Source organism: Bombus vosnesenskii, unplaced genomic scaffold, assembly GCF_011952255.1.
Source record: "Bombus vosnesenskii isolate JDL3184/JDL3185 unplaced genomic scaffold, Bvos_JDL3184-5_v1.1 scf7180000013340, whole genome shotgun sequence".
NCBI lineage: Eukaryota > Metazoa > Arthropoda > Insecta > Hymenoptera > Apidae > Bombus > Bombus vosnesenskii.
Genome location: NW_022882977.1, coordinates 1055933 through 1068206, shown reverse-complemented (window position 1 = coordinate 1068206; position 12274 = coordinate 1055933). Strand labels below are relative to the sequence as shown.

Below are 12274 nucleotides of genomic sequence, written 5' to 3'. Positions count from 1 at the left end.
CATGTTTATTCTGAAAATTATGAATAACAAAATCATGAAAAGTTCAATCGTTAAAATAATTATTAATGGTGTAAACTGCGAAAAGGGTCTCATGTTTTTGTTTTAATAAAATACTATTTCGTAGATCGAAGTAAAAAGGATATAAATACAACAAACTTTCGGGTAAATTTTATTTTCTTTATACATGTTCCATCAATCACAATTTCAAATACGATATTACATTTCGTTCATAGTATTCTTAATATGTTTCGAATACAATATAAATGTTGGGTCGATCTAATTTTTACAAAAGGTACACAAGAATAAAATAAATTAGACTCTCGTTTAAAATTAATACAATAAATTAGCAACTATTAGAAATATAATTTCATATTATAGGCCGCATCATTAACAATGATATTACGAGATATGATCACAAATGTTTGATATGACGAGAATAAATAAATACTAACAGGTAATTTCAGTAAGTACTTTCAGTAAGAGTTACTTTTAATCATTAAAAAATCAATTTGTTTCCTTAATTGTATAATACACGCAGAAATATAAAATTATCATTGTAGCAGATATCACTCAGGTTAGTTAGCATAAAGCATTGAACTAATGAATATTTAATTATTACTGAAACAAAGTCAAAGTTGTATATATTCAAAAACAGTTCTACTAAATTCTAGATAATACGATAATAAACGTTTATTGTGTACAATGTTATCATTATACAGAAATAAAATGAAATAAAAGTCTCTGAAGTAATTCAAATATTAATTTGTTTTTGAAATATGAAATATGCAACATACAAGCAGAGAGGATGGTACTGGACTAAATTAAGTTATACCTTTATAGTCCTGAAATATTTCTTCTTCTCTCTAATACAGTAAAACAATGAATAGTGCCAACTATTAAAAGTTTTTACTTTGAAATAAATTCTTAAATTAGTTACTTCATTATTGGTTTCCGTAAAAGATTCTTAAAGTCTTATACAATATCTATTATCACCTGTAGAATCAATTCGTATATTATAACATTAATTCAATGAGATATTAACGAAAATAATTCACATTGTATGTAGGCACTTTGTTGTGGCCTTATTCCTTAACAAGAGCACTGCTCTTCAAAACTGCCAATAATTATATTATACATTCCTTGTTTCTTTTATAATTATTTTTATTTTTAAGAAACGTATCGCGAACGTTGTGTATGATATGTTCCTTTCGTTGATATAATTTATATGTATAATCTTGAATGTTCCTCGTTTGTTTAATCACGATATTTAAATAAATGTGCAAAAAATTGCAAAGCTATAACAGTATTTCGTAATTACCTGGTATACACAATATACACAAACAATAATCACAAAAATATATCGATAAATATTTCGAAAACGAGAAAGTGATCTTATCCTTGCATCTAAACTAAACTTCTATAACTATTCTGACTAATATATCTAAATTAAGAACACATTCGTTAATATCAAAAAGTAGGCAATTTTCAAATGGTAATGTATACTACTACTTACTGTGGAATTTATTCTGATCTAAATAATTCGTTATTAAATTGATTAATTATTATCGATATAGCAAGAAAAAGCAATTTTTGTGACAAAAAAATGTGCACAATTTCATCTTTAGACAACTATCGTTGTTCGCTTATCGTTACAGTATACATTCCACTGATGTCAAAGATTAATAGTTAATCAATATCACTAATTATCTATTAATTATTATCGAAAAAGAATAACTATAAATATATTTATTTCAATGCTAAAAAGATATAAGTGATTAATCATAATTTCTCTACTTACATGTACTACTTTTTTGTTAATACCTAAAGTATATTTTGTTTTAGCAGATAAGATAAATAATTTGCTACTTTGCAAACGTAAAAGACACGAACAGCCTAAAAGGATAGTCTTCCTATTGTAAGCAACTTGTACTTTGTAGGCATTTTCAACTATATATATATACATATATAATATATTAAGAATATATAAAATGAAATAGAACACAGAAAGATAAAAGCTCTTCAAATGTGTAACATTGTTTAAGTAATAATGGAAACCACTCTGTAATGGAATCTATTAAATTAAATTGACTAATTGTAAGTAAATATTCTTTCAGCAAAAGTATCAGCACCACAAAAGGTATTATAAAGGTTTATAAATACAGGATGTATAAGAAAGTTGGAGAAAACTTTAAGAGTATGTATATAGTACTCATCAAAACAAGTAAAAAAAGTCTTACTAAACATGGATCCAAAAACTATTAGTTCTGGAATTATGAGATGTTTAGTGTATAATAGTACAGTTTTATAATAAACCAATGTAAGGGATAAGAAAAATGTCAGTAATTGATGTGATAGGAAAAAATGTGCCCAAGTGTGTGTGTGTTTGCATATGTAAATAAACAGGTGGCATATTGAACATATGCTGTAGAGTTAATATCTTATTGGCAAAAACATCTCGTAATTCCAAAACTAATAGTTTTTGGACCTACACTTATTAAAACCTTTTTGCTTGTTTTGATGAGTGCTATATGCTCCTGAAGTTTTTCCCCAACCTTTTGCACTTCCTGTATATGTGTACATATATATTTTTTCAATAATATTCATTTATAGATGTACATCTTTCAAAACTTGGTATAAGAAAATAAGATAAATTAAACGATCATTTCATCTTTAAGATACTATTTTTAGGCATTATAATGACTGAATTACAATATGGCACAAATGCATAATCCTATACATATCATTCCCAACATATAAGCTAGATCTCTTTTGATACTAGGATCTCGTTTGGCAGAACCAGGAAGATTATAAATATGTTTCCACCTAACTGTCCATAATGGAATAGCAACATGAAGAATATCCGGGATCATAAATCCAAGATCACGTACAACCTATTACATAAAAAATTACTAACTAAACATTATAATTTGTATATACATATTATGTATTGCATATTGTACACATATACATATTCATTCATATATAAATGAATTGATGCAAATGATTGTAATATGTTACATTATAAATTGCATATAGTTATTATGATTATGACACATGATTCCTTAAATACTATTACCTGATGTGCATGTCCTTCTCCTCTGAAAACATTGGCAACAAATTGATCCCAACCACCTGCTAAAATATGTAAAATAGCTATTGCAGCTATACCAAATGCTTTTCTATGAGTTACTGAATTTTTATTATCTGCCAGATGAACAACCAGGAAAGTAGAAATCAGCTCAGTGACAGAGAAAAACAATTGATGGTACCATTGGGAATAGAACTCATCATTCCAATAATTCATATAAACCCACCAAGTATAGTAATGTGAGAAAATAGCAGTTAAAAAAAGGATCATCATAGAAAGTCTAAGGCGATTATGAAAAGCTAGCCATGTTAAATGTTTCACTACTTCATAGAAAGTAATAATTCCAATTACAATCGTAATCCATATTTTTAAAGTATTCGATGTGGCATTAAAATACATATGTTTATAAGAGGCAATGCCAGACTCATATGATCCTGCAATAATATATCAATAGTTTTTGAAAACTAATTGAATGTAGTTCTATAACTAGTCACATAAAATATATAAACAAGATTAACTTACCCTTAAATACTGTGTCCCAACATGAACAAGAACAATACTGTTTGTCTACGTCTCTTGAATATTCTTGCCAAAAGTAGTACAAAAATGCAATATGCAATGGTGGGATTGTTAATGGTGCTAGTATTCCTAATATTTTAGAACTGCACGATGCAAAATTTGCATACAGCATACGTTTTAATATCTTTGAAAAACCCATATGTACAAACTTTTATTCACATTGAAACTCACTTATGTTAAAAGAACATACTTAGCAATCATTTCATAATCGGTTTTTTATTAAATAATTTTTACTTATAATTCGTATTAAGTAAATAAATTATATAACATCTGCATTGTACACAGTATTTTAAAATTATTGTGAAGTGAGATAATGTAAAAACCTTGGCAATAATTCTTTGGTACATATAGAAATAAAATAAACTTATATCTTGATCTCTCACTATTTATTTTAATGTATTTCATTAATAAGATTCTGCTCAAAAATGTATTATAACTTTTTTAATCTTTCGGCTATTCCAAATTTCTTAATGATTGACCCAATTATAAGTCATAATTCTATAAATATCCTCTGCATTATTTATAGATCATGCTAGTATAACATTGCAATTACTTTCACTTATGTCCTTTAATCTCTTTTATAAAACTAGTAGCAAGTAACCGATTGTTTACAATAATACTGTTAATTTCAATAACAATCTTGTCTTGCATTTAGTAATGAAGTAATTACATAAATTAGAGTAATATATTTTGTTTCATAATCAGTCTTGTCGGTGCTCAATTCATATAAATCACATAGAATTCGAATCTATCACTTTCTTATGTTTTAAAGTAAAATATCATAAAAATTAATTTTTGATTGGATCCTTGTAGCATTGTAAATGTCACATACAATATTTAATAAAATTCTACTTTTATATTAACATGACACCACGTAAAAATATTGAAATTGGCACAAATGTGTTAAATGAGAACTACAAAATAATGTTTCCATTCTTACTGTCTATCGGTTTTGTTAGACGAAGGGCTTTGCCCCCTCTGAAGATTTCTCGCGCATGCGCAGATCCTGTTTCCATGCGAGAAACCACATGTAAATATCTTTTGTAGGCTCGAATTGTTCCGATTTAAACAAAAATAATAAGTGCATATTACAGGCTGCTAACCCAATTAAATAAAGATAAAACGTGCTGTAAAAGTTTATTAAGTTTAAATTGTGTAAAACATAATGTATGTAATTCTGTATCGTTTTAAATACTACACAAAAGCTTCTCGTTTAAAGTTTGCTTTAACTTTGTCAAAGTATTTGTTAAAATTGTAATAAATATGAATGTGGCATGATATTGATATTGAAGTTAACAAAAATGGAGAAAAATGGTAAGTATATGAATATTGGCTTATGTGATTTGTACTTGCATAAGAGTTATCTTTCATTGTATAATAGCTTTGCCCAATATTAAATGAATCTATTCTTGTTTGAAAAATTTGAAATATAACATATAGCCAATGAAAGTTTGTTATATTCAATCAAAAAATTATAAAATATTAGAAGAATGATCTTATCTTATCCGAAAACAGTATTTACTCTTTAGAAAGTATTCCTATTGAAAATTATTACATATTCTCTTTCTATTGTTACTTGTAATACATACATATGTAGGGTTATTAGAATTCTATATATATTCAGAATTTATTTTCACATTTGAATGTAGAAGATTCATATTAATAATTATATTAATGAAAACAAATGTATCATTTTGGTTATTATTTTTATTAAAAGCAGTTAATTAATTAATTTAATAATAGCAGTTAATTTCATATATCTATTTAACAATAAGACAAATATATTTTAAGCATTGCCAAAGAGAATAAAAACTGAAACTATAGAATAACCGAACGAAAGTATTTTACAAACAAGATTATACTTTGCGTAGAATAAGAAATGATCACAAGTTTGTTCATTCGTAAATAGACTTAACGATTTCTTGTTTTTGCGATTACTGCCCGAAATTTTTCATAAATCATTCCAAAATTTGCTAGATAAGTCATAATGATGTTACATTAATTAATGCACAAAATATACGTTCTAAATAAATTTAAAAACGTTCATCTAAATAAATGTATTAATGTTAGTGAATCGCACTCTTATTAAGAAGATAAAAATTGAAAAAAGGGAATAAATGACTATCAAAGATTTAAGCGTTAACCAATTTCGGGACAAGATATGACATCACAATATAGCGATGGAAATATAACTTATAAATTCTATCCTTGAGTATTATTATAGATATAATATCAACATCGGCAGATATCAATTTCCAAAATTAAATCTAATAAATATCGTTCTATATTTACTATATTTACTGCAATGTTTATCTTTTTATAGAGTATAATATTTTTGTATGAAGTATATATAAAAAATACATTGTACATATGGTGGAAGTGTCTGAATATTTCGTTGAGATTCTAGAGTTTTTAGGATAAATTTAACAGTTTCTCACATATGTTTAATATCAATGGCAGATTCCTCAGTAGTAAGTGGTACAGTCTTATTTGTAGGGATGATCGAGCGGATGACTATTACGGGAGGTTGAAGTATTGTTTTGTTGCTAGGTAAAAAGAGACATTCTCTCATACTCGTTGTTCCGTTTGTCTGCGCTCGCTGGTCCATATGAAAGTCCGATCTACCAGATTGATATAGACTGTACATGTATTTATCCACAGAAGCAAGATTTTGGTGATTTTTTATTCTTTTTATTGGTTTTTTCTTCTTTCCATTTGGCGTAATTCGTCTATTTAGGTTATCGATAAATTGTATTGCAAGTTTATGAGTCACAGTACCTACACTTGATAATATGTAATTAATAATTGATTTGAGAATGCGAAGATGAAAATAGAAAAGATTAAAAAATTCACATTTTTGTTTCAGATATATGAAGTTACAATTTAATTTGGAACTAGTTAAACGAATCATTAACTATTATTATTTTGATAGTGTGTAACGTATACATATGTGTAGTGTACAGTCTTTTATTTTTTAATGGTGTGTAATACTTTCTGAAGTATTGTAGAAGTATAGAATTCTATACTCCATTGCGATTGTAGGATATCCTATTCTATATTATGGAATATCCTACTCTATATTTTATTTATAATTTCATACGTGCAAGAGTATGTATTTTTAATTCAAACCAGCACTATACCGAATCGGTAAAGTCGCATGCGATACGAAAATGGTATGGGTGATCAGATGATCTCCAAAACGTGGAGCTTGAGAAAGCATTGAATATCATGTCTATTTCTGTATCTCGTTTATGGTAATGGTTTAAATTGAAACTAAATTTTCCTGTGAAATTAAAAATAAGTTATCTGTGATATTTACTGTGTTGGCTGTAGCAAATCGCAGAGGGCGTAGGAAATACTCAAATTTTTTCCAAACTGGTATTTCAGAACCTGGGATACAAAGTCCCACTTAATGTCACGTCTATTCTGTCCTTAATTAATGATATCAACACACCGACAAGGTAGTCAATGATGTCACAATGTCACATCCAATGGTTACGTCCATCGATCATGTCTATCAGTCACATCTACAGAAGTCAATGGTCACGTCTACTCTATATATATCTCATCTGTGGTATAATCGTAGCCGAATATAGGAAATATAGGAAATCTTATAGAATTTTATTCCACAGGAATTAATCATAGATAGTTTAAATTCTGAGTATAGATGGCATCATAATATTATTTTCTACTGTATCGGCAACCGTAGAAACGATACAAAGCTTTGCTGAGTATAATCATTGACTAACGTATCTCGTCTGTCGTACGATAATTTTATTTCATATCAAATTTGATTCATTTACACGAATATTATAAAAACTTTAAAACGTAAAAGGCGCAAAGCATTAAGAAGGCATTGTAATCGAAAGAAGAATGTAATAGTTACGAGTATCAAAGTTCAAAGATTTTAGAGTAGTTTATAACTTTTAAACGAGAAGTTGACATTTTCGACGATACTTCGTAAGAATAGAATTTGTCGTTAGCTGGATTTCTGCGGATACCATTTAAGAAATCAATCTCTGTAATGATTAGGAATACAAGGGTAGTGAGAGAAACAGTGAGAGAAACACGATACTACGTGAAAGTGCTTTATTCCTTTCGGAGATCGTTCATCGCAGACATCGGCGTCGGGAATGCCGCTCTCATTTTTCTTTTTTTCATATATGTGTACATATATGTATACATATACATACACACATGTACGGATGCATATGTGTACATATATATTATATCTTATGTACGTACGTATGTATGCATATATACATACATATATACTCTAATAAGCGATCCTAATTATCGAGTAAATTACCGTCTGATATTAAAAAATACGCATGTATATGTACATGTACAATTACAACACACGCCAGGACGGCAAGAATCCTGGTCCAGTGAGATCTTAATGATGATTTTAAAACGAAGGTTGAATGTACAGTATACACATTTACACTTATCGTTTCAGCAACAACAATTTTATTGTACGTAGATTGCAAAAATTAAATAAATAATGACAGTGGTACATTGCGTATTGGACGGAAAGGCCCAAAACACTGCGCAAAGGTGTGAGAGGAAATTATAGGTTTAAATTCGGTCGAGGTGCGATTGCTTCTTCATCTCTCTCTTGTTTTCTTTCTTCTCTCTCGTCTTATCATTTTTCACACACATTCTGTTTCTCATTCATTTCCTTTCTGTATTCATTTTTTCCTCATCTTTGCTTCTGATCGCACTAATGCACTTTATCTTTCCTCATATTTATTTTCACGCTCTCTTCTTCATATATTACCAATTTTATCACTCTCTCTCTCTCTCTCTCTCTCTCATTCGCCCCGCCTTTCACTCTTTCTGTTTCGTTCACTCTCTCTCTCTCTCTCTCTGTTGCTTTCTCTCACTTTCTCTCTCTCTCTCTCTCTCTCTCCCTCTTTCGTTCGTTCGTTCGTTTTCTCAAGTAAATGCGGTCCACATTGCGAAAAACAGAAACGGAGAGAGTCAAGTCTCGAATATGAGAATATTCAATGAAAAAGGTCGGAAACAGATTTTTGCGATTTATAAAAAATCTATTTTGAGGCATGCCCGGTAATACCAGACAAATAGCGTCGTTATCCGTTTCTCTGTTCTCCTTTAAACACCATCCGTTAATTTTCATTTGAAATGCTCCTACGTAGTAATAATGGTTTGGTTTTATCTTTTTCATCTTGCTCTTTTCTTTATATTACAATAATTAACATCGTCACATACAGACTTATACACTAACGATATGACTACAGCTCCAAACCAGCAGAGCGTTCATCGATGGAGAAGTGAGAATTAATTTATTTACGCGTCTTTCTTTCTTTCTTTCTTTCGTTTTCCTCTCGCTAGCATTCGCTCCCACTTTCGTCCCTTCTCCGACTTTTCTTCCTTTTTATTTCCGGAGGGAAGGTTTCCTCTCTTTCGTTCGTTTCCGATTGATAAAGTCGATATGCCAATTTATTTATAAAACGTTACAAAATTATTCGTGAGCGCAGCCGTGTGACCTTTCGATTCTACATATACGAAAGTCTCGCGTTCCTATAAATATATTCATAATCGCTGTTGCCTTCCTGCTGCGCAACGGACCAAGATTTTTCTATCGTAAACACCTCTCGTACCTCTGTCGAGCCTCCTATGATCTTTCCAACGCTCTCTCCAACTCCATCGCTCTCGCACATTCTCTCCACCTTTCTCTCTTCGTTCATCCCTCTGCCTTTGTTCGCGATTTTAACGTTACGAACGCCAGTCAACCCCTCATGCGAAAAGAAACGCTCCGTACGCGTACATCCGTTCAATTTTCTTCTCCTCTCGCGGAGGGACTTTGTCACGCTTTGTGCATCGCGTTTCCACGACCGGCCAACCCAACGAACCTATTCAGCGATATCAACGCGTATCGAGTAAGGCATAGGAAAGTTCGTCGGTGTTTTAGCGGATCTTCACAATACAGTGAATTTCCTTAATTTTAAATCGCAGCAACAAATGATCGCAGATTTTTCTGCAGACTACAATTTCAAGATCAAATAAATAAGAAACGTTATGCATGAAATTAGATTTAGTTGAAGATCGATGTAACGCAATGGTATACGCGCGATTCGAACAGAAATCGAAATCAAACGATTCCGTAACGATTTAAAGTTTAATCGAATTTCCGATGAATTAAGTTTTACGATCTTTTATTTTATTTTTACATTTTACGATCCGCTAAACTCTTGGCGCCGATCGCGTGAAAAATTGAACGGATAAAGGACGTTGTCGCGTGTTACAATTTTTCTCAAGGAATGTTTCGATGATTTCGAAGATAATGCATGCCAATAGAAAAGTAGTTAGGGGATCTCGTTGACGGGCGCGTTATGGCTAGTATACATTATATACGTAATAAAATATTTCTTGTCCGCTCTTTTCTTCATGGAAATTAGTTCGTTCGCTCGCTATCCTCCCTCCCCCCTCCCTATTCACCTTTTTTTTTTCTATCCTTCCATTATCGTAAATCGGCGCGATTTTTGCATCTCTTGTGTGTACGCGAATTGCCGACTCGATTGTACGAAGGCATCGTGTAGGGAACTATTGAGATGTATAATATAATTATGCGTACGTCTATATACGTAGTTTCAATGATGTTTTTTTTCCTTTGCATTCTTTCATTCTGCTTTCATCTTAACGAACGATTAACCGATCGATCGATATTCGAGTAACGTTTAAGTACATCGGTTGACACGGGTGGAGCATTCTCGTTTGTATTTGCCTTCCTCTTTTAGTTTCATTTTTACGTATCGTCTCTCTCTCTCTCTCTCTCTCTTTCTCTTCTCGGTTCATCTTCTTCTTTTCTTTTTTTTTTTTGCTTTTTTACTTTTCGTTTAAACACTAGATTGCGGGGATTCCGGCACAAACAAGGAATGTCGTAGTACATTATATCAACATTTAATAAAATATCTGAAACATTAACAAATAGACTATATGAGTACTACATATCTGCCCTTAATAATGTTTTATAGCTAATCGATAAGTAGTAATCATTTTTTTCTCTCCTTCATATTGTTTCCGCTTTTTTTTTTCCCTTTTCGACTGGTGAATTTTAATCGACAAATAGATAGTAAATTCTGTTTATCATTGAATGCCTATTTCTCTTCTATCTTCCCTCCTGTCGTTTCCTCCTACTACCGTAACGCCGTTTCCCTTCCTATCTGGCGCGAGCTTCTAAAAATATTACGCGCGATCACCGCCTTTTCCTTCCTCTTCTCTCGTTTCGAGCACCCGATATAATTAATCTTCGCTTACGAGTCACACTCGCAGGTATCTCGATCGTTTCTCAAAGACTTTCCTCGCGTCTGCTTATCTCGCCTTTACCGCGCCTTTATCTCCTCTTCGCGGTTCGCGTCGTCTATTACCTTCTCCCTCCCCACAGCCCATTTCTTCCACGCTTTATCGAGAGAAACCAATTATTGTGATTTTTACTTTCAGTGACAAACGGGCTTCCATTTACTACGGTAGAAACTTGTATATGCAACGACGATAGGGCTGGCTAGTGGACGCGAACACGCTGCAAGACAAATAGCGTCGCATCGAAAGTACGTCGCGTTTAGAAGATTCGCCGATAACGCGAAGCTCGTGTCACGAGATCCAAGCGTTTCGTTTGCATTCCAACGAAAATATTATCGCCAGATTTTCCAACGATACAGGCAATTTCGCGAATGAAAATTAAAATTGCTTTGTAGAAAAGTAACCGAACATCACGCTCTTTTAGCTTCGTAATCGCGCGCAGCAGTCAGCCACGGGGGAAATAAGTTTCCATTTCCACCTATGTACTCCGTAATCTCTATATTTGTATATATATATATATATACATATACATATATATATACATATATATATATATATATATATTTATATACTTATTTTTTTATTCAAAATGTTATATCTCGTTTAGAGAAGGCGACGCGCGTCGCCTTATTTATTTACTTTGCTTTTTTTTTTTTTAATGCCTACAAATGCATCGTTTATATCTTTTCCGGCATCATGGACATACAACGTAAATAGCCTAGATCATCGTACAAATAAGTTGATCGATATTAATCGTTGCCCTGAGTGCCTTGGTACCCGGCTTGCGAACGGAACTCGGTTTCCGTGCCTCGTTAAGCACGTTCGAACCTCAAACCATTCCCGCTATCCTGTTCGTTCTCGCGTAAACGCGCCTCCCGGTTCCTCGCGCTCCTGTCGTCCACCGTTTCCATTATGCCATTGTTTTCCACTTTCGAAGCAGCTAAAGGAAATATTGTTAAGCGTCGCAACGCGTCGATCGGCCGCCGATCTCGCGCCATCCGCCGCTCTATCGAACAAGCGTGTGGCATTTCGTTGGTTCGCGGCGATTAATCGACGGCAATCAATTCGAAATCCGATCGTCGAGCTGAACCACGCCTGTGTCTCGTTCTTTCCTTCCTCCTTCCGTTCCCTTGCCTCTTCCCTTCTTCCCTTTCTTTCTCTCTTTCTTCCCACACGCGAAAAAGTGAACGCGAATTAGTGTATTTGTAAACTGTACAAAGAGGAGGATGCGTCGTGCAAGCGCATCGTCGATTGGCGATTTGAATGAACGAGCGGGATGCGGTT

At 32.2% G+C, this 12274-nt stretch overlaps 1 protein-coding gene and 1 long non-coding RNA gene across 2 annotated transcripts; both read right to left on the bottom strand.

Moving 5' to 3' along the window:
* Window positions 1-144: 144 nt before the first annotated feature.
* LOC117236164 lies at window positions 145-4657 on the bottom strand. The gene is made up of 3 exons (XM_033498893.1): window positions 3611-4657; window positions 3077-3522; window positions 145-2891 (listed from the first exon to the last, which is right to left on the bottom strand). Exons 1-3 carry the CDS (start codon window positions 3804-3806, stop codon window positions 2706-2708), a joined length of 828 nt encoding a protein of 275 aa, XP_033354784.1. The 5' UTR covers window positions 3807-4657; the 3' UTR covers window positions 145-2705.
* Window positions 4658-7741: 3084 nt separating this feature from the next.
* LOC117236124 lies at window positions 7742-11524 on the bottom strand. The gene is made up of 2 exons (XR_004493791.1): window positions 8554-11524; window positions 7742-8434 (listed from the first exon to the last, which is right to left on the bottom strand). It is a non-coding gene; the product is annotated as an uncharacterized LOC117236124 (long non-coding RNA).
* Between the last annotated feature and the right edge of the window lie 750 nt (window positions 11525-12274).

Bases quoted from the DNA above. Each gene is read 5' to 3' on its own strand.
- LOC117236164 (XM_033498893.1), bottom strand. From the start codon at position 3,806: ATGGGTTTTTCAAAGATATTAAAACGTATGCTGTATGCAAATTTTGCA. The intron at 3,523-3,610 runs GTAAGTTAATCT...ATATTATTGCAG, and splicing joins TTGGGACACAGTATTTAAGG to GATCATATGAGTCTGGCATT. The intron at 2,892-3,076 runs GTAATAGTATTT...TTTATGTAATAG, and splicing joins GAGAAGGACATGCACATCAG to GTTGTACGTGATCTTGGATT.